The 18,815-nt window shown below is 41.6% G+C and overlaps 1 protein-coding gene across 2 annotated transcripts; it reads left to right on the forward strand.

The window, feature by feature from the left end:
- Positions 1–2,157: 2,157 nt before the first annotated feature.
- Positions 2,158–13,769, forward strand: ckmt2a (creatine kinase, mitochondrial 2a (sarcomeric)). 2 transcript variants are annotated; one of them, XM_088355324.1, is made up of 10 exons: positions 2,158–2,235; positions 4,318–4,477; positions 5,125–5,323; positions 7,473–7,568; positions 7,644–7,865; positions 9,326–9,411; positions 9,787–9,910; positions 12,223–12,357; positions 12,463–12,588; positions 13,598–13,769. In XM_088355324.1, the coding sequence occupies exons 2-10, from the start codon at positions 4,329–4,331 to the stop codon at positions 13,712–13,714; spliced, it is 1,254 nt and encodes a 417-aa protein (XP_088211450.1). In that variant the 5' UTR covers positions 2,158–2,235; positions 4,318–4,328; the 3' UTR covers positions 13,715–13,769. The 2 variants fall into 2 exon arrangements, with proteins under 2 accessions (XP_088211450.1, XP_088211451.1); XM_088355325.1 differs by lacking the exon at positions 9,326–9,411 and adding an exon at positions 9,576–9,661.
- Positions 13,770–18,815: the final 5,046 nt, after the last annotated feature.

Genomic DNA, 18,815 nt, shown 5'->3' on the forward strand with positions numbered 1-18,815 from the left:
TTTGACCAGTGTTGGGACTAATGCGTTACAAAGTAAAACGTTTCTTGAACGCAAGTACATTTCTCGGTTACATTTTGTAACTTCACTGTTGTTACTGTTTGGTGCGTTACTGCACTATTTTAAAAATCTACTCTGCAGATTAAGAATGCTAGTGTCATCTAATAGTTGTGTATTCTTGCCCCACATACCTTGTTGTCATGATTACTGATGTGACTCAGCTGTGCCTGCTGATTTGGCGCCGCAGGTTCTGATTGGCTCCTTGTCACTATTTGAAATCTGTTCTGTCAATCGCCTGTTGACGGTCCGTCTGCGAATCTCCGTGCATACTAGGCTAACCTTTTTTTCACTTTGACTCTCACCTGTCCTGTTTTTGCTCCCATTTGTCTCCGGCCACGACCTGTTTGGATCCTGACCAGGTCTGCTCTACCGTCTCGGCTTACGACCTCTTTTTGTTCCCGACTACGACTACTTTCCCGTTCTGATTAACGACTCGTTTCCGACCCCGATCACGTGTTGCTCTCACTCTTTTTCAATTAGGCACAGAATGTGTATGCAAATTTTGAGTTCATATGCCTACAAAATAAAACAGAATACAGTTATGGTGGCGCCCCCCCCCCCCAAGCACAGAGTACCAGATCGCTGAATTTCTCCTCATGTATACATTATTCCTACCACATATACTTATATACTTGCATCAAAGCCAATTTTACAACTAAAAATAAAATATAAATAGCTCATATATGTGTATATTTCTTGACTTGAAAGAAACATCTCCTGGATGCAACTGGGACGCATCGTCAGTGATGTATGCTGAGTTCATTAAGTGTTTCGGGTCTCGCAACATCAGACACTCTCGCCCAGGTGACCCAGCTGAGGTTGATCAGGCCTCAACTTGCGTCCCAGTAGCAGTCCACGGATCTGCCCTTTTGAGCCAAAGCCACCTGGTGGCTTTTTCTGCAGCTTCACTAGCGGATTTAAGGGCTTTCTTCTTGGCTGCTCCTGTCACACCCAACCGTCCTAGAACTTTGCAGTAAAATCGTCCAGCAAAACCCCTACAGCCGACCTCTATTGGCTCAAAGAAAACTTTCCAGCCCCTGCCCCTGCTCTCCTCCACCAGCTCCTGGTACTTTGCGCGTTTCCTTTCATTGGCTTCCTCAATGCGCTCTTCCCACGGGACTGTGAGCTCTAGCATGATCAGGTGATTTGAAGTCTCTGAGGTAATTATCATGTGCGGTCGGAGCGATGTTGCTGATATATGCTGCGGGAACCTTAGTTGTTTCCCAAGGTCGACATGCAACTGCCAATCAGAGGCAATGTGGAGGAGTCCGGATGTTGTTTGTGCACAAGCCCTGGGTTTCTCCCCTGCCTTGATGAAATTGACTACCTTGCTTGTGGCTTGATGGTGTTTGCCCCTGTTGACTGCTAGGGCAATGCACTCAGCAACTGCTTTCAGAACCTGGTCATGGCGCCAGCGATAGCGACCATCAACCAGGGTCTTTTGGGCAGCTGCTGAGGAGGTGTTCCAAGGGGGCAGGAGGGTGTTTCGCTCTTTCCCCACACACACACACATATGTGTATATATATATATATATATATATATATATATATATATATATATATATGCATATTTGTTTATACAAGGACAACAACCTAAGGGGAGATCTTTTGGGTAAAAAGTGCACCGATTTTAGGTAAAAGTGTGCGGAATTTTAGATCTTTTTATTTAAAAATAACTTTTTGCACCACACCATACCTCGAGAAAAAAGAAAATGTCTTGGACAGTACAGAGAATTGAGAAGATCTTTGAGTGGTTGGACAAGATGTGTCTCAAGTGTTTGTTTGCAAGCTCTCAAGATTGCACAAGCCAAGAATTATGAAGGCTTTACTGCTTCTACAGGTTGGTGTACACGTTTTCTTCCATTTATTTTATATGTTGCTATTTTAAAGCAGTTTTAGGGGGTTGGCTTTTGTGTGAGTATACACGGTAATTTGTTACTTTCAGAGTAACATGCTACTTTTTGGTGTAAGTAATCTGAGGGTAACTGAATTACTTTTTAAATGAAGTAACCAATTACTTTTATCACTAATGCGCCAAAATTTCAAATGCTGATTGGCCTAGAGGGCTCAAGGGGGTTGGTTTTAGAGTGTAAGTGGGTGGAGTCAAGTAAGAGGGCAGCGTGTTAAAGCTCATTAAGAGAAGACAGCCGGCTTCAAGGCATTGCAGCTTCGACTCAGGTAATTATTTTCCCTTTAATGCAAAAAAGATTGTCACTTCTAATAGTCTAGTATTATTGGTTAGGCATGTTTTCATGCTAGTTACTGATTTTTTTCTTCACATTAGTCCCAATATATTTTGAAAAGTAACTTTAGTTGCAAAACAACATTATTATATGTAATATTATGAATAATGTGTTATGGTTTTAAATGACAACGTGTACAAATTTTGTATTCATATATAAATATACCACAGGTTAAAGTTCACTGGAGGCTTTTAGCCAGGGCGAGCTTTTAAAACTATTAAGTGGACTTAGTGATCAAGTGATATCTGTTTGTTTCTTGCCTTTATGTGACTTTCTGACTTTTTGTCATGCAATATCCGTCATCATGGAAAGTCACTCGCACTGGTGGCCAGAACCTCAATGACATTGTGAGCCCTGCATGGCCCACGTCCAGTCTTTCTTGGCATCCTAGTGGCACAATGGTCTTGTGATCAGCCCAAAATATTCAGTCTGTATAAATATAGAAGTGGAGATGACGGTGGCGCATTGCCGCTGCAAAGGAAAGCGACCCCTGCAGAGCCACATGCATCGTGTCCACCTTCCTAAGCGAACTAGGAGACAGCCTTAAGATGCTAACAGCACGTGCCGCAGCTTCCACTAAGCTTGTTAGGGGACAGACACAAATCTGGTTTACTAAACTAGCTCCTAGTGACATTCTGATGACCTTCTCTCTCTGCAGATTTCAACAGGAAGATTTTCAGATGTACAATCCAGTTATGCTTGGCGACATCCAAAATGTCCGTACATTTCAGTTATCAGTCGACCCAAAAAGGTCGACAAGGGTTATGCCCATATTGATACATACATGCATCAGCAATCTGACGCTCTAGGGCAGGGGTGTCAAACTCATTTATACAGAGGGCCAGAACTCAAACCACACCTTTGGTCGCGGGCCGAACAGGATAAACATTTATTGAATACACTAAAACTTGCCATTTAAAAAAAAAAAAAAAATTTTTTTTAAATGAATTTAAAAAAGTCAGGAATATTATTCCAGAATAAACAAACTTAAAAATTAAATTACAAATCGTTGCTCTCCTTAAAAATATCTCCTGTCCTAAATAAACGGAAATATAAATACAATTTGTGCATTTCACTTTGGGAATTTTCTTTGGTGAAAAACATCTTCATATTCTTCTTTAACCTTTCAACTTTCTGTATCTTTTCTCTGGATTCAAGTTTTTCAGCTTACTCTGAAGTTTTGTCTTGTAGTGCCGTTTTACATTAAATTCCTTAATTACGGCCACAAAAATTCCACAAATAAGACACACGGGTTTACCGGCAATGTCAGTTAACATAATTTTCTCGGCCATTTTGTTTTTTAGCATCCGGGTATAGTTTGGAAGTTATCAGCGTTTTACACACCTGGGCCATTATAGTAGATGTATATAAAATGATTTCACGGGCTGGATATAATTGTACGCCGGGCCGGATATGGCCTGCGGGCGTGAGTTTGACACCTGTGCTCTAGGGCCACATGTGGCTCTTTAGCACCGCCCTAGTGGCTCCAAAAATGCTCAGAAATTCTGTTTTTAATTGTTACACACTTGCAAATGAGACTGTTTATATTAGAGTTGCCCAACCCTTTTATACTAATAAGCACAATGGGGCACCCGGCTTGATATGCATTTCTAAAATAACAACTCATCATGTTAATAAAATGATGTTACTATGTTATTGCCAGGTTTACATCACTGTCACTATCCGCCAATTATGTTGCTTTTCTTTGATTCCACACCCTTTAGGATGGATCTGCTTTTTGTAACCTAGGATATTTAATAAACAGAAAGGTCTCAGGGGAGGGCTTTTAGAACAGATTAAGGATTTGGCATTGTAAAAGCTTTTGTACAATCTTCTCCTGTTCGATTTGCAAGTTCAAAACCCATTCATGTCTTCTCTTCTTATTTGGAGTGTCTACTATACTATTAACATAAATGGAAATAAGGAGAGGAAGGGAAATATATCTATAAAAAGTATTTAAAGCCTTCTTATTTGTTGAATAATTAAACTTTTTACTTCATCTAGCTCTTCCTTTTAGTCAAACTAAAGATGGCTAACTCCTTTACTCGTCTGATGTCTGGCCGTAACACCGCCGCCCTGTTGGCCACTTTGGGGGCTGGCACCATGGCGACCGGCTTCCTGATGAGCGACAGCAGCTCATTGGCGGCGGAAGCCCGGAACAAGCTCTATCCTGCAAGGTGATATTCGTCAAGAGGAATTTTGGACTTAGAAGTGCTACTGCGACATTCAATTAGTAATACACCTCAAGTAGCTGCTAAACATCGAAAATCATATTTCATTATTGCATTATTTACACAGATTCTTTGTTGCTTTCCTCTATAGTCTGACTTGCTGTGAGTGAATAGGTGCTACATTGTGTTTGTAAGGTTCATTATTACCTAATGAGGGGAATCGCAATCATTAATAAGGGGACCAATTGGCTGAGGTAGACAGGTATGTATTTAAGTCTGTATATAAGTATTTTCTTTTAAAATACCAGTCATTATTAATAGTATCAGTAAATGGTATCAGTACACTAGACTTCAGTATTTTATCAGTATCGGTCTGAAAAGATCCCTAGTCATTGGTTCGGTGTCAATTTGGTCTTTTGAGTCAGTCAAGAGTTCGGATGTATTGCTTTGTGAAAATATAATATGTAAATAATTCGGTTTGATGCATAACTTCATGACTATGTATTGTGTTTGTGAGAGGTGCAAGACTTATGTCAAGTTTTAGTGTAAAAGTCATGACACCAAATTATAGTCACCCGCTCACATTTCTCCCAGACTCACCAGCTGGGTAAATTTCACACTCACCTCCTCCCATAATTTCTATCACCCTCTAGCTCAGACTTTCCTGACCTTCGCAAGCACAACAACTGCATGGCTAAGGCGCTGACGCCGGCCATTTACGCCAAGCTCCGTGACAAGGTCACCCCCAACAACTGGACCTTGGATCAGTGCATTCAGACCGGCGTGGACAACCCGGGGCACCCATTTATCAAGACTGTGGGCTGCGTGGCGGGCGACGAGGAAAGCTATGAGGTTGGCTTTTTTCTTTGAATGACATTTATTACAAGGCAGAAATCATGAAGCAAAGTGTTACATGAAATAACTGATTATGTTTAGAACCACATTTCTTTTAGAACTCTGCCAAAACACAAATCTTAAGAAGTAATCAATATCAAAATATGTGAAAAGGCCTTTCCTTTGCAGAAAATGGTTTATTTTAAACACACCATTTAATTCCAACAATGATTCCCTTAATATGGCATGTGTTTGATTACCTGAATGTTAAATGGCCATTAAATAGTAGCCTGTCACAACCGGAACAAGCAGTGGACCCAAATGCGTAACTTTAACACAATGCTTTATTAAGGGAACAGGGAAGTCAGGGCGAAAGGAAAAAACAACAGCAATCCGGTGCTCGCTAGGCAGGAGGGGCAGGAATCCCTCGCAACGAGGCGTGGTCGGGGACCGGAATCAAGTCTGACAGCCGGGACGGGAGAACGGAGCCTGGTCGGAGATCGAAAGCAAGTCGTGTAGCCGGGGAGAGAGAACGGAGCGTGGTTGGAGATCGGAAGCAAGTCTGGTAGCTGGGACGGGAGAACATAGGGTAGTCAGAGATCGAAACAAGTCGTGTAGCCGAGACGGGAGAACGGTGCGTGGTCGGAAATCGGAACAGGAAATAGGGGACGGAATTAAGCAGGATACATGAACAGGTCGGGACAGACAGGAGCCGGAGTAAAAAAGTGCTTGCCTTGCATGTCCTAAGGTTGGCTGACGGACTGACAAGGAGTGAACAAGAATGACGTGCTTAAATAGGAGGGCTAATTGGGGAACGAATGGCAGCTGGGGCTGAAAGAGTCAGCGCAGTTTGACAAATTGTGACATAGCCGGTATTGGTATCAACTATCATAACAATTACCAATAGTTCAAAAGAGGGCGGTATCAGTACTTTCCCTTCCTTTTATTGGAATAATTCTTGGGAATAATATTGTGGCAGTCAACGGTTAAGATTACTTTATGCCCAGCAGAATTCATTGATCAAAACTATTAGTAACAATTTAACTTTTTAAAGGAACCCTGTAATATTTGACCACTAGATGCAGTTTTAGTGTGTAGTACAACGTAAAACTACACTACAAGGCACAAGGAAGAATACAAACTACAGAGACTCGAAGTAACTAAGTCGCACCCTTTTTGCTCTCCTTTTTTGCCTACCATTTCACAAGGTTTTTGATTTGTAAAGGTACCCGAAGCAGCAAAATGGCGGACAATTATGTCCTCTACCTTTATGTGAGGCTCATATGATATAGAATGAATACATCTCTCTTGTCCTACAAGTGTTTTAAAAAATGGTGTAATAATTAGTCTGTGGTTTGCAATAATCTGTGGTCTGTGCAGCCCTTAGAGGCTCTTAGTGATTAAGGGCTATACAAATAAACATGACTTGACATGACTATTATTCAAAAATATATATATTTTTTGATTACTTGGGTTTTTATCTTTAGGAGGCATTACATAATACGCAATAATAATGCATTTGATGACCTGAATGTTAAATGGCCATTAAAAGGCATTGATTGCCATAGTGAGTACCAATGCCTACCTTACACTTGATAAATCTCGGGAAACAGATACTGGTTCAGTTAAAATTTGAAATCACTTGTTGTTTACCTAATATTTTCTTGGAGTTCCATTTAAAAAACACACACTCATGGTCTGTCTGTCGGACACAACCATTGGTTACCAACAAAAATATTTCTGTCACTACTTGATATTTTGTTGCTAGGTAGAATTGACAGAAAAAAACAATTGGGGCTTCAAAGTCGAACTAAAAATCAAGCTCCAATATACTCAGTCACATGTTGCAGGCAGAGGTCAGCAGGTTGGCATAAACTAGTGGTCACAACCACCAAGCCAGGGTCTGGTACTAGGCCGTGGGTCATTTGGTACCAGGCCGCACAGAAATAAATAAAAGTCCTTACCTTCTGCATATACCCCATATCACGCTTGATTTTTTTACTCACAAAATACCTCTAAGTTTGGGGACGTGTTATACATGAGTTTTTACAGTAGTATAATACCAAATTTGAGCAATGATTTATCCGTAGAAAAATATCTCTGACCACAGTGTACTCTCTAGGTTCCTTTATCCATACCTATGCTGGACTTGGTTGTTTGGTTCCAGGTTTTTGCGGATCTCTTTGACCCGGTCATCAAGGACCGCCACAACGGCTATGACCCCAAGACTATGACCCACCCTACGGACCTGGACGCCTCGAAGGTCTTTATATGCCATCTTATTCACACATTTCCGTCAAATAATGGCCATCAAATTGATGCGATCTTTGTTTAACAGCTGTCAAATGGAATGTTCGACGAAAACTACGTCCTGTCCTCTCGCGTGCGCACCGGTCGCAGCATCCGAGGCCTCAGCCTCCCGCCCGCCTGCAGCCGGGCGGAGCGCCGCGAGGTAGAGAGGGTGGCCGTCACGGCTCTGGCCGGCCTCAAGGGCGACCTGGCGGGGCGCTACTACAGCCTGGGAGAGATGACCGAGAAAGAGCAGCAGCAGCTCATCGATGTAAGCATTCCAATGATTTTTGTGGGTCGCAAAAAGAAAATTTACGCGCTGGGGGACAGAATAATCGGGGTCATATATCCAAAAAGACGGAGGTTGAATGCCTCATGAATTATATTCATGAGGGCATTTTCAAATGGGCTCTATGCCAGGGTAAATACTGACCTGCGTCCAACTTCATTCCAGTAGAACATTCCAACTTACAGATCCCACAGTGGCGTGCACTGAGATTTCCTTCTTGTGAGGCACAGTCAGATTTACAAATAAATGAACCTACATCTTATCCATCATTGGATTAGCAGAGAAAGAAAGCAATGTGTAACTGTAGCACAGAAAAAAACCCTTGTATTGTCTTTCCTTAACTTATAGCATAGCCCTCCATTATAAAAAAAAGTCTATGCAACAAGAATAAAATTACTCGATGGCTTGACTTGACATTAGCTTGCTAATAATGTACTTTCAATAATTGTATTATTTGGGGCAGAGGTGTACACTAAACCTGAAGCCAAGGTCTAATTATCGCCTTGTGCTGTGAGGCAAAATAATCGTGTGCCTCACTCTTCCTCTGCACATTATAATATCCCTAATATAATGTAAAAACTCAACAACTTTGAAAAATCGAAAACTTATGAAGTTAAACGAAAAAGAACTTTAACACTTAATAAGTATAACCATGTGATGTAATTTTCCTTGATGACAGCTGTGCCTCACCTACCTGTCCTGACTGCATAAGAGTGAAATTTTCCGAGAAGTAGATAACTAGAACTTAAAGGTGGGATGCGTAGTTTGAAAAGGTAAAATCAAATATATTTTCTATTAGGTATGTGTTAACAATACCCAACTGAGTTCATAGAGCCTTTATATATTTTTCCCCACCGCGCTAAACTGCTTTTATCTTAGTCTTACCTTGAGTGTTACGGCCACGCAGCGGATTACACTGGAGAAAAGGAGGCTAGGTTTTGTGTCAAGGCACCCCCAATAAACACCAACAAAATCGATAAACACCTACTTTTGTGAACTCTGCTTCCGTGGGGTTTCTAACATCCTCTGGCCGCCAATTTTGGTACTACAGCTCCCAACCACCAACCATTCCAAGCAGCCGAATCCAATTTTTTCATCCGAACCAATTCTTTGATCGATGCAATCGTTTCTTATGCACGCGTTTCAACAAACAACAGCCTCAACAACCTCGCCCAAGTAGAATGCTCTGCAACGCTGGGCCGTATGCTTGCTAAACGTATAAATACTAGTCAATTCATGTATGAAGGAAAAAATAGTTTTAGAGAGAGGGAAGTACACTAAAACAAGAATTCATATTGAATATAATTATAGTTTGCATTAAAAAGAAGTAAGAAAGTATGTCAAATTACCTAAAATATATAGCCTGTTGATTTTAATCAAATAGACCTGCTGTTAACTTGTTCGCCCCTTGTTTTCTGACTCGTCCACTGCGCTCTTATCAGGACCACTTCCTGTTTGACAAGCCTGTGTCTCCTTTACTTACATCCGCCTTTATGGCCCGAGACTGGCCCGATGCAAGGGGCATCTGGTAAGAAGGTTTGGGGAAAAAAAACCCTCACGTAACATGATAGAAATTCCAGCTTAGCGTTAGCACCTTTGAAAGAGACAATTATTGTCTTTGCCTTCTTCCCAGTCCTTCTGCTTTTGTATGTTTTGAGTATTTTCTTCTTCCGTTTTGATAAAAACCTGTAGGACCACTTCCTGTTTGACAAGCCCGTGTCCCCCCTGCTGACTTGTGCCTTCATGGCGCGGGACTGGCCCGATGCCAGGGGCATCTGGTAGGCCACGAGTGTGTTATGTTGCATGACCTCCCCAAGCATCCCACCCCAATAGCCCCCATTTGTTTTCTGTGTTTCTATTGGTAAACAAGCTATCTGTTGAGTCTTTTGATCCCCCTCCCCAGGCATAACAACGAGAAGACCTTCTTGATCTGGATCAATGAGGAGGACCACACCAGGGTCATTTCCATGGAGAAGGGGGGCAACATGAAAAGGGTCTTTGAGAGGTTTTGCAGAGGACTGAAGCAGGTATGACTCTTTAGAAATATGAATACAAGTGTGCTTTTATGTACGTATGTATGTATGTTTGAATATCATCTGTAAGGTGGAAGACTCTTCGTTTCAACATCCAGTGTTTCGCTGAGATTTTTGGACAAAGACACAAGAGCTGAAGAGAGCAGGTCTATGGAGTTTTATTACAATGAAAAAAAATAATAAACGGAATATTCTGGGCTTGTCAAGAAGACAAAAACCTTCCCAAACAAGCTTTGACAAAGTGTCTGACCATTGTTTTTGAAGGAAAGGGGCGTACTTTGAGAAGAATGAAACTTAACCTAAATGGGATTTTCCTGGTTAAATCAGAAAGTCCAAGCTTCACAATAGACATTTGTTAAAATTGGTTCAAACTGGAATTTGCAGGTAGTATAATAGGATTAGTCAAGTCTAGTCAAGTCATGTTTGTATAGCCCTTAATCACAAAGAGTCTCAAAGGGACCACAGATCATTACAAACCACAGATTATTATTACACCATCCCCTGATCTAAAACCTAAATGTGGGCAAGGAAAAACTCAAAAACCTCAACATGAGGAAAACATGTGAGGTAATCCCCCTTCCAAGGACGACCAGGCTGCAAAGGATGTTGAAATAACAAAAAATACAGTTATTGTCAACATAAAATACAGGTTATTCATATGCTATCGAATAGAAGTGTGTTTTAAGCCTAGATTTAAACAGTTCCACTGAGGTTGCAGATCGAATCTTAGGGGGAAGAGCATTCCACAGCACCTGGGCCCGAATGGAGAACGCTCTCAAACCTGTGTCAATCTTCTTGGCTCTTGGGAACCCTAAAAGACCATTTTTAGAGCGAAGGCTCTGAACCGGAACATAGGGGGAAATTAAATCGGAAAGATATGAGGGAGCAAGTCTATGCATGATTTTGTATAATACCAGCAGAACCTTAAAATTATGTCTTAAGCTAACAGGGAGCCAATGCAGGTTAGCTAAAATCAGGGTAATGTGATCAAACTTTCTTGTCTTAGTTAAAAGCCTCGATGCAGCATTTTGTACCAGCTAAAGGCTCTTGATTTTGGACTTCGGGAGACCAGAGAGTAGTGCATTACAGTAATCGAGACGGGAGGTAACAAACGCATGAATTATAATCACGCATGCGACTGAGACAGCATACGGAGAATTTTAGCAATGTTGCAAAGATGGAAAAAAAAAAGCTGTTCTAGTAATATTCTTAACGTGTGTTTGAAAGGACAGATCAGGGTCAAATATGACACCTACATTTTTGACTGAGTCACTCTGGGTGATATTACACGTGTCAATGTTCAGAGCAGTTTTTGAGAACACATCACGGCATTTAGATGGACCAATAACTAACATTTCGGTCTTTTCAGAGTTAAGGCGCAAGAAGTTGAGTGATATCCATTCTTTTATTTCAGTGAGGCAGGTCTCCAAATTAAGGCATATTCAAGGCCTTACTGTCAACAGTAAACAAGATCCCACTTAAGGACAATGTTGAGAAATTGTAACCACTGAATGAATGGATACATTGAGAAGTCAAGTGAATACAACAAAAAGTAATTACTTAATTCAAATATGTGAATAAACATAAGGCACATTTATTACGACAAAATCAATAAAGTGATAATTAAATATAAAAAGCTAATATAGCTGGAAAACTCTTGCAATCGTGACTACATATTTAGTGACTCATTTTGATAGTCTAACACATCCTAGAAATGTTGATTGACAGCGATACAACTACTGATGTGCGTAAGTTAAGACAAATCCTTATTGACCTCTTTCTAGGTAAATTGACTAGGTGCAATCACTTTAACTTCAAAACTTTGAATTAAAATGTAAGGTATTCCCTGGACTGCCCTGATGCGTTTCAGGGGTACATGTAACCTCATTTGAAAACCAATGGCTTATATTGTCCAAAGGTTCAAATTAATGGGACATTGTGTATTATTTAGCACCTTCAATAGGTAAAAAAAAAACTATATCCATTAAAAATAGCTATAGATTTGAATAATGAGCAAAAAATATCTATCATGTAAACGTGTATTTTTTTAAAATACTTGGTTATAAGAAAAAACATATTACGGTTTGGTCCGTTTAAGTCTCCGTATCTTGTATACTTCCTTGTGCTTAGTAACACTGGTTTTCAGTTCTAGTGCACAATACAGTGAGATTGTTTTCAAATATTACACAGTGTTCCTTTAGGAAGCAAGTGTGATGCATTCAAGTTAGTAAAGGTTTAAATATGTGTGGTCAGGCTGAATTTAAAGGATCAATTTGCACATTAAAGATCAAGAGCCGTGTTCACAGGTGGAACATCTGATCCAGGAGAGGGGCTGGGAGTTCATGTGGAACGAACATCTGGGCTACGTCCTCACGTGCCCTTCCAACCTGGGTACCGGCCTCAGAGCTGGCGTGCATGTGCGCCTTCCCAAATTGAGCAAGGCAAGTGTTTTAAGTACCGGTACACAAAATGAGATGGCTAGGAAAAACTTTTCTGTGTAACCGTTTTAGTAGACATAGTGAGTGAGCGCTGGTCCATTCTTGCAGGATCCTCGCTTCTCCAAGATCCTGGACAACTTGCGTTTGCAGAAAAGGGGCACAGGTGGCGTTGACACAGCAGCCACGGGCGACACCTTTGACATCTCTAACAACGACCGCCTTGGGAAGTCCGAGGTAAGCATACTTTTCGGTGGCAACTAGTTACGTTTGACGTTTGATAAATACAGTACAGTACTGTACATTTATGTTCTTTATATCTACCTACTACCTACCTTTGTCATATCCCTCAAGAGGGGTGACCGACAGCAAGACAAACATATAAATTATTTATATCAATATTAATGAATATACATTTACACACTTATATACAGTATCATTGTATTTGATATTTAGTCATTTATAAATGTTTTCACAGGAGTCCAATTTATTTCAAAACTATTCATGTAAAAACTGCTTTAAAAGTAGAGTGTTTTGTTTAAGTTTTCCTTAAAAAAGTTGAAGGAACAATATATTCTCTAAAGTATGTGTAAAAAATGCCCAACTGAGTTCAAACAGCCCTTATGCTTTATTTTCCACTGCACTTATCTGCTTTTATCTTTCGTAATACAAAGCTGTTCGGGGCGGAACACATTAAGTAGGAAGAATGGGAGGTGGATATGAGTGCTGAAGAGTGACGGCCTGCTCATTCCTGCGTTTTTTTAATTTCTTATTTGTTGGTGTTGCGTGCTTCAAGCAGAGTCCAAACGCCAACTCATACGGAAAGAAAGAAGAAAAAAATTGTTTATTCCATTGCGTCTAAGAGATGCACATACTTGCACGCACATCATGAACAAGCTGACTGAGGCTGCAATGGTTATACAAGCCAGGAGATGATGATAGCGAGTAAAGAAGTGGCAAATTCCATACAGCTCCTTAGATCCAACACCTTTTTATGAAATTTGTCAGTGAATCAAACATTAGTAATTACCTACAACCACTTTTTATTTAAAAAAATGAATAATCCTTTTTAAAATATGTTTAAAACGCTCCGACAATTGAAATATTTACATAAAATAGGTTTAGTATTTGAATAAATTATATAATGCAAACATGAACATTTGTAACTTTGATTGGCAGGTTTTTTTGGCCATTGACTTGTTCAGAGACTCAAAATTTCAAATTTTGTCTGCTGACGTGTGCACAGGTGGAACTGGTGCAGCTCGTGGTGGATGGCGTCAACTACCTGATTGAGTGCGAGAAGAGACTGGAGAAGGGCCAGGACATCAAAGTCCCGACTCCCGTTGCCACGTTTCGCAAATAGAGGGCTCCATGACAATGCAAGCCGACGTCAATAAAAATGCGAGAATATAATCTGATTTCCTCCTGCCTAGTTTACTTTCTTACGCAATTCGCAAACACACAATTTTAAGGCGTTCGCGTTCTGTTTTATACAAATCAGCCTAAGTGGATGGGTCTACTCTTGGCCCAAAATGAGGTCTTTTGAGGCCCCCTTTTTTCACTATGTGATTTTAAGTATTGGATTAATTTGAAGTACAATCATCCTGAAATCACAACATAATACCTTATTACATATTATTTTTTATGTGGATGCTTATTTTCAGTTTATTTCGTTCGTTCGTTGGGGTTGTCCATCGATTCGATGATGACCATCTTCTTTTATTTGTGAGTCTGCTGATGTTTGAACAGTCCGATCCTGGATTGTGGTCGGAGACTCAGGTAAAAGAGGATACCTGCGCAATGACGGTTTTTAAAGTGGCGTAAGGGGTGCGCTTTCCCCAACGCCACTATCTTGATTGTAAAGAAGATGGTTCCAGTGGCAAGGGAGACCCTAGACGACCGGCATCTTTCTACAACTGCAAGCGGCTAACGGGATCCAGGTCTGTAGGAAACCGCCTCAAAGTGTGCCGCCACCAGCTTTTGGGATCACTCTTAGTCTGGACTCTACCCTTCGACCTGTTCGTCTTGGGTAACCCTACCAGGAGTACGAGACTCCCGCCGACATAGCTTTAGGGGTCATGGAGACGCGCAAAGTGCCCCACCACGATAAGGTGGTGATCTGTCGGGACACGATAAGGTGGTGATCCGTCAGTTTATTTAATATATTGTTTACCCCCTGGAGGTAATCTATTATTCATGCATTACCTGCAATATCAAAGTATTTTGCACTTAGGTATTATTGTACTCACAGACGCTGCCCTACTTACAAACTAGATTGCCTGAGTGCTATTTTATATGTTTAGGGTTTACATAAGTATGTTTAAGGCTTGTATAACTAGCCTGTATTATTTGCACTAAAAAAAAGAATATTTTATAAAGTAATATGCTCTTTAAAGATAAATAAAGTTAAGTGTAACTTACTTTTGGAAGTTGAGTTTCAAGAGGTCCTCCATGTAAGAGTGGCTGAAAAAAAGCGATCCAACCATTTTCTCAACCGCATAAAGCTTTCTTATTCCACTTTGTTTGAAAAGAAACGGCTCGCCTCTTCTTTACACTTTACACCAGGCACATTGAATAGATGCATGAGATATTAAACAATAAAAATGTCAAAGTTCGTAGCGCGCTGGAGATACAGTATAGAATTTTTACACACGAACTAGGAAGAAACTGATTTCCTCTTCCGGGTGGATGCACAGCGCCACACGCTTGTAGCGGTGGAAAGAAGCACTGCAGCACTGTCCTGTACTCCGAAAAAGGTGCACACAAAACCAAATCTAACTGACAGCAATGTCCGGCTACTTTTCAACATTGCGAAAAAAATGTCCGTATCTTACGTTTTTCATAAGTTGAATAGTCGTACGTAGGGAAGCGTCTGTATTTTACTTGTAAACGATTCAGTAAAAAAAAAAAAAAAGAGCAGAATTACAGAATTATCAGCCAATAGAACGATTCCTAAGGGCCCGGTCACACAACCGTTTGCGTCTGTATCAAGGCTGAATCACGGACAGAAATTTCTGCCTGTGAAGCGGACGCTATTGGACGCTTTGAGATCGCCATACAGACGAGATACAGCAGTGCTTTACACGCGGTCGGAAATTCACACGCGGTTGGCAGCGCGAAAAAGTTTGGCGCTGCTCAAAACTTTAGGGCCCGGTCACACAGCCTTTCACGGGCGTATCGAGGCTGAATCACGGCCAGAAATTTCTGCCCGTGAAGCAGACGCTGTTGGACGCTTTGAGATCGCCATATAGACGAGATACAGCAGTGCTTTACCCGCGGTCGGAAATTCACACGCGGTTGGCCGCGCGAAAAAGTTTTGCGCTGCTCAAAACTTTAGACCACGTGTTAACCGTGGGCGGCACACGTGGTACACACGAGGTAATGACGTGGAAATGACGCGGAACGACGTGCTATGGCCGCGGCCAGGGCGTGGTTACACGTGGGTAGGACGCAAAATTTCAGCGGGTAATCGTGGGTGGAGCACGGTCATAGCATGTTCTGCGCCTGTATCGCGGTGTTATTACGTGAAATTAGCGTGTTACGCAGGCAGCACGGCGGCGCAGTGGTTAGCGCATGTGCGGCACAGTTCATGTCTTGGAAACCTCCTGCGTGGGTTCAAATCCAGCTCCAGACTTCCTGTGCGGAGTTTGTATGTTCTCCCCGTGCTTGCGTGGGTTTCCTCCGGATACTCCGGTTTCCTCCCACATTCCAAAAACATGCATTTCAGGTGAATTGGCCGGTCCAAATTGTCCCTAGGTGCGAATGAGCGAGTGATTTGTCTGTCCCCGTGTTCCCTGCGATTGGCTGGCAACCAGTTCAGGGTGTCCCCTGCCCACTGCCAGATGATTGCTGGGATGGGCTCCAGCACCCCCGCGACCCTACTGAGGATAAGTCAAGTCAAGTCAAGTCATTTATTTTTGTATAGCCCTAAATCACGAAGAGTCTCAAAGGGCTTCACAGATTGTTACACTATATTACACAGACTATTGTCAACCGACAAGAGGAGTAGGTTATTCGTATGCAATAGAGTAGAGGTGAGTTTTAAGTTTAGATTTAAACATTTCCACTGAGGTTGCAGATCGGATCTCAGGGGGAAGAGCATTCCACAGCACCGGTGCCCGGATGGAGAACGCTCTCGAACCAGCAGAAGACTTCTTTGCTCTCGGGATCACCAGAAGACCGGCACTCTCAGATCGCAGGCTTCGGACCGGGACATAGCGGCAGATCAGATCTGAAAGATAAGAGGGAGCAAGTCCATGTATGATTTTGTACAGTACTAAGAGAACTTTGAAGTCACATCTTTGGCTAACTGGGAGCCAATGCAGGTTAGCCAAAATCGGTGTTATGTGATCGTACTTTTTTGTCCTAGTTAAAAGCCTCGCTGCGGCATTTTGTACTAGCTGAAGAGACTTGATTCTGGACTTCGGGAGACCGGAAAGTAGTGCATTACAGTAGTCGAGACGGGAGGTAACAAATGCATGAATTATTGTTTCCGCATCAGACTGAGACAGTATTGAACGGATTTTAGCAATGTTGCGAAGATGGAAGAAGGCAGTTCTAGTAATTTGCTTTACATGCATCTCAAATGATAGATCAGGGTCAAATATGACACCTAAATTTTTAACTGAGTCACTCTGTGTGATGTGACATTTGTCAAGGTTCACAGCAGTTTTTGAGAAGAAGTCACGGCATTTAGAAGGACCAATGACTAACATTTCGGTCTTTTCAGGGTTAAGACGCAAGAAATTGAGTGACATCCACTCTTTTATCTCAGTGAGACAGGCCTCCAAATTTCCACAGTTTAGTGTGGAAGATTCCTCCAACGGAAGATATAGTTGAGTGTCGTCTGCGTAGCAGTGGAAGCTGATATTGTACTTGCGGATAATATCACCTAATGGAAGCATGTAAATGTTGAAAAGTAGGGGGCCGAGCACAGAACCCTGCGGAACACCGCAGGTAACATTAAAGGGCTCAGATGTCGTTTCACCATATTTCACACAGTGCGTCCTATCTGAGAGGTAGGATCTGAACCACGAGAGGACGGTTCCTGAGAGACCAATCCATTTTTCCAACCGTTCTAGTAGGATATTGTGGCGCACTGTGTCAAAAGCAGCACTAAGATCCAGCAGCAGCAAAAGTGATGAAGCGCCAGAATCCATTGACATTAGGAGATCATTTGTTAGGCGGTGCAGCTGATGAGATGAGAGCGTGTTACGCGTGTGACGGTCAAACGCCTTTCTCCGCGTATATACAGCGCGATTGTGCTCGAGACGTCAAGGGGTGAACATGGATCCCTGTCACCGTAGTGACCTCGTCTTTATCCATTTTTATTTCTTGACAATTCTTTTCATTTTATAACAAGATAATAAAATAAAAATGAAAAACTATTACAATAATAACATATTGGCTTCTTCGGTGCCATAGCTTGAAATCTTGACTGTGTCTTGAGCGGTTATGATTTCTACAGCCCGGTGTTATGCCGAGAAATGCATCCCTGCCGAGATTTGCATCCCCTCGCTACTACAACCACTTTTACCTCGTTTTATCTTACTTTTATATCACTTTTAGGGAATGTAATGGCGAACATATAACCAAATCCACTTCGTCTTGCATTTGTTGGGAATGTAATACAACTTAAACCATTCTGTCTTTGTTTTTGTTGTGAACGTAATCGAACGGTAATGCACACCGTATATAAATCACTTTTGAGAACTGTTATACACTCTACCGTAAAGCTTATTATGCAGAAATAAGCTTTATTGTAGAGTGCATAACAGTTTCAATACGAGCGATTTGAATAGAAAAAGGCAAAATAAACATGTTACCTGCTCAAAAGTGATTTGTATACGGCGTGCATTACCGTTCGATAACATTCACAACAAATACAAAGATGGAATGGTTTAAGTTGTATTACATTCCCAACAAATGCAAGACGAAGTGATTTTGGTTATATGTTCGCCATTAAATTTCCTAAAAGTGATATAAAAGTTAGATAAAACGAGGTAAAAGTGGTTGTAGTAGCGAGGGGATGCAAATCTCGGCAAGGATGCATTTCTCGGCATAATGCCGGCTCGGCAGCTTTTATACCCGTGGTCCACATGAGAAAATGACGCGGAAATGACGCGATGAGGAAGCGGAACAGTCGCCGGCGTCTGTTTTGCTGGCATACCACCGATGAACAGCGGGTTGGCCAATTTTGCGCATTTTCCATCGCGGGCAACCACGGGCAAAAAAAAACCCGCAAAATTTTACCCGCGATACAGACGCAAACGGCTGTGTGACTGGGCCCAAAGGCACCATAGTGTTCTAAAGGAAATATTCTAAAATAACAAGCCCTCTAGATAGATCATTTTATGAACAGCTATTGAGTTATTTTAAATTACATACTTTGGATTTTAGTATAAAGTTTACTTAAAGACGCTACATAGTCATACAGTATACATGTTTGAGAACATGGCCTAGGA

The sequence above is a fragment of the Urocampus carinirostris genome, chromosome 16 (genome assembly GCF_059441175.1).
Source record: "Urocampus carinirostris isolate Australia breed hairy pipefish chromosome 16, RoL_Ucar_1.0, whole genome shotgun sequence".
NCBI classification, from domain to species: Eukaryota; Metazoa; Chordata; class Actinopteri; order Syngnathiformes; family Syngnathidae; genus Urocampus; species Urocampus carinirostris.

Coding starts and splice junctions, on each gene's coding strand:
- ckmt2a (XM_088355324.1), top strand. CDS start 4,329: ATGGCTAACTCCTTTACTCGTCTGATGTCTGGCCGTAACACCGCCGCC. Junction 4,478..5,124: donor AACAAGCTCTATCCTGCAAG/GTGATATTCGTC, acceptor ATCACCCTCTAG/CTCAGACTTTCCTGACCTTC. Junction 12,358..12,462: donor GCCTTCCCAAATTGAGCAAG/GCAAGTGTTTTA, acceptor CCATTCTTGCAG/GATCCTCGCTTCTCCAAGAT.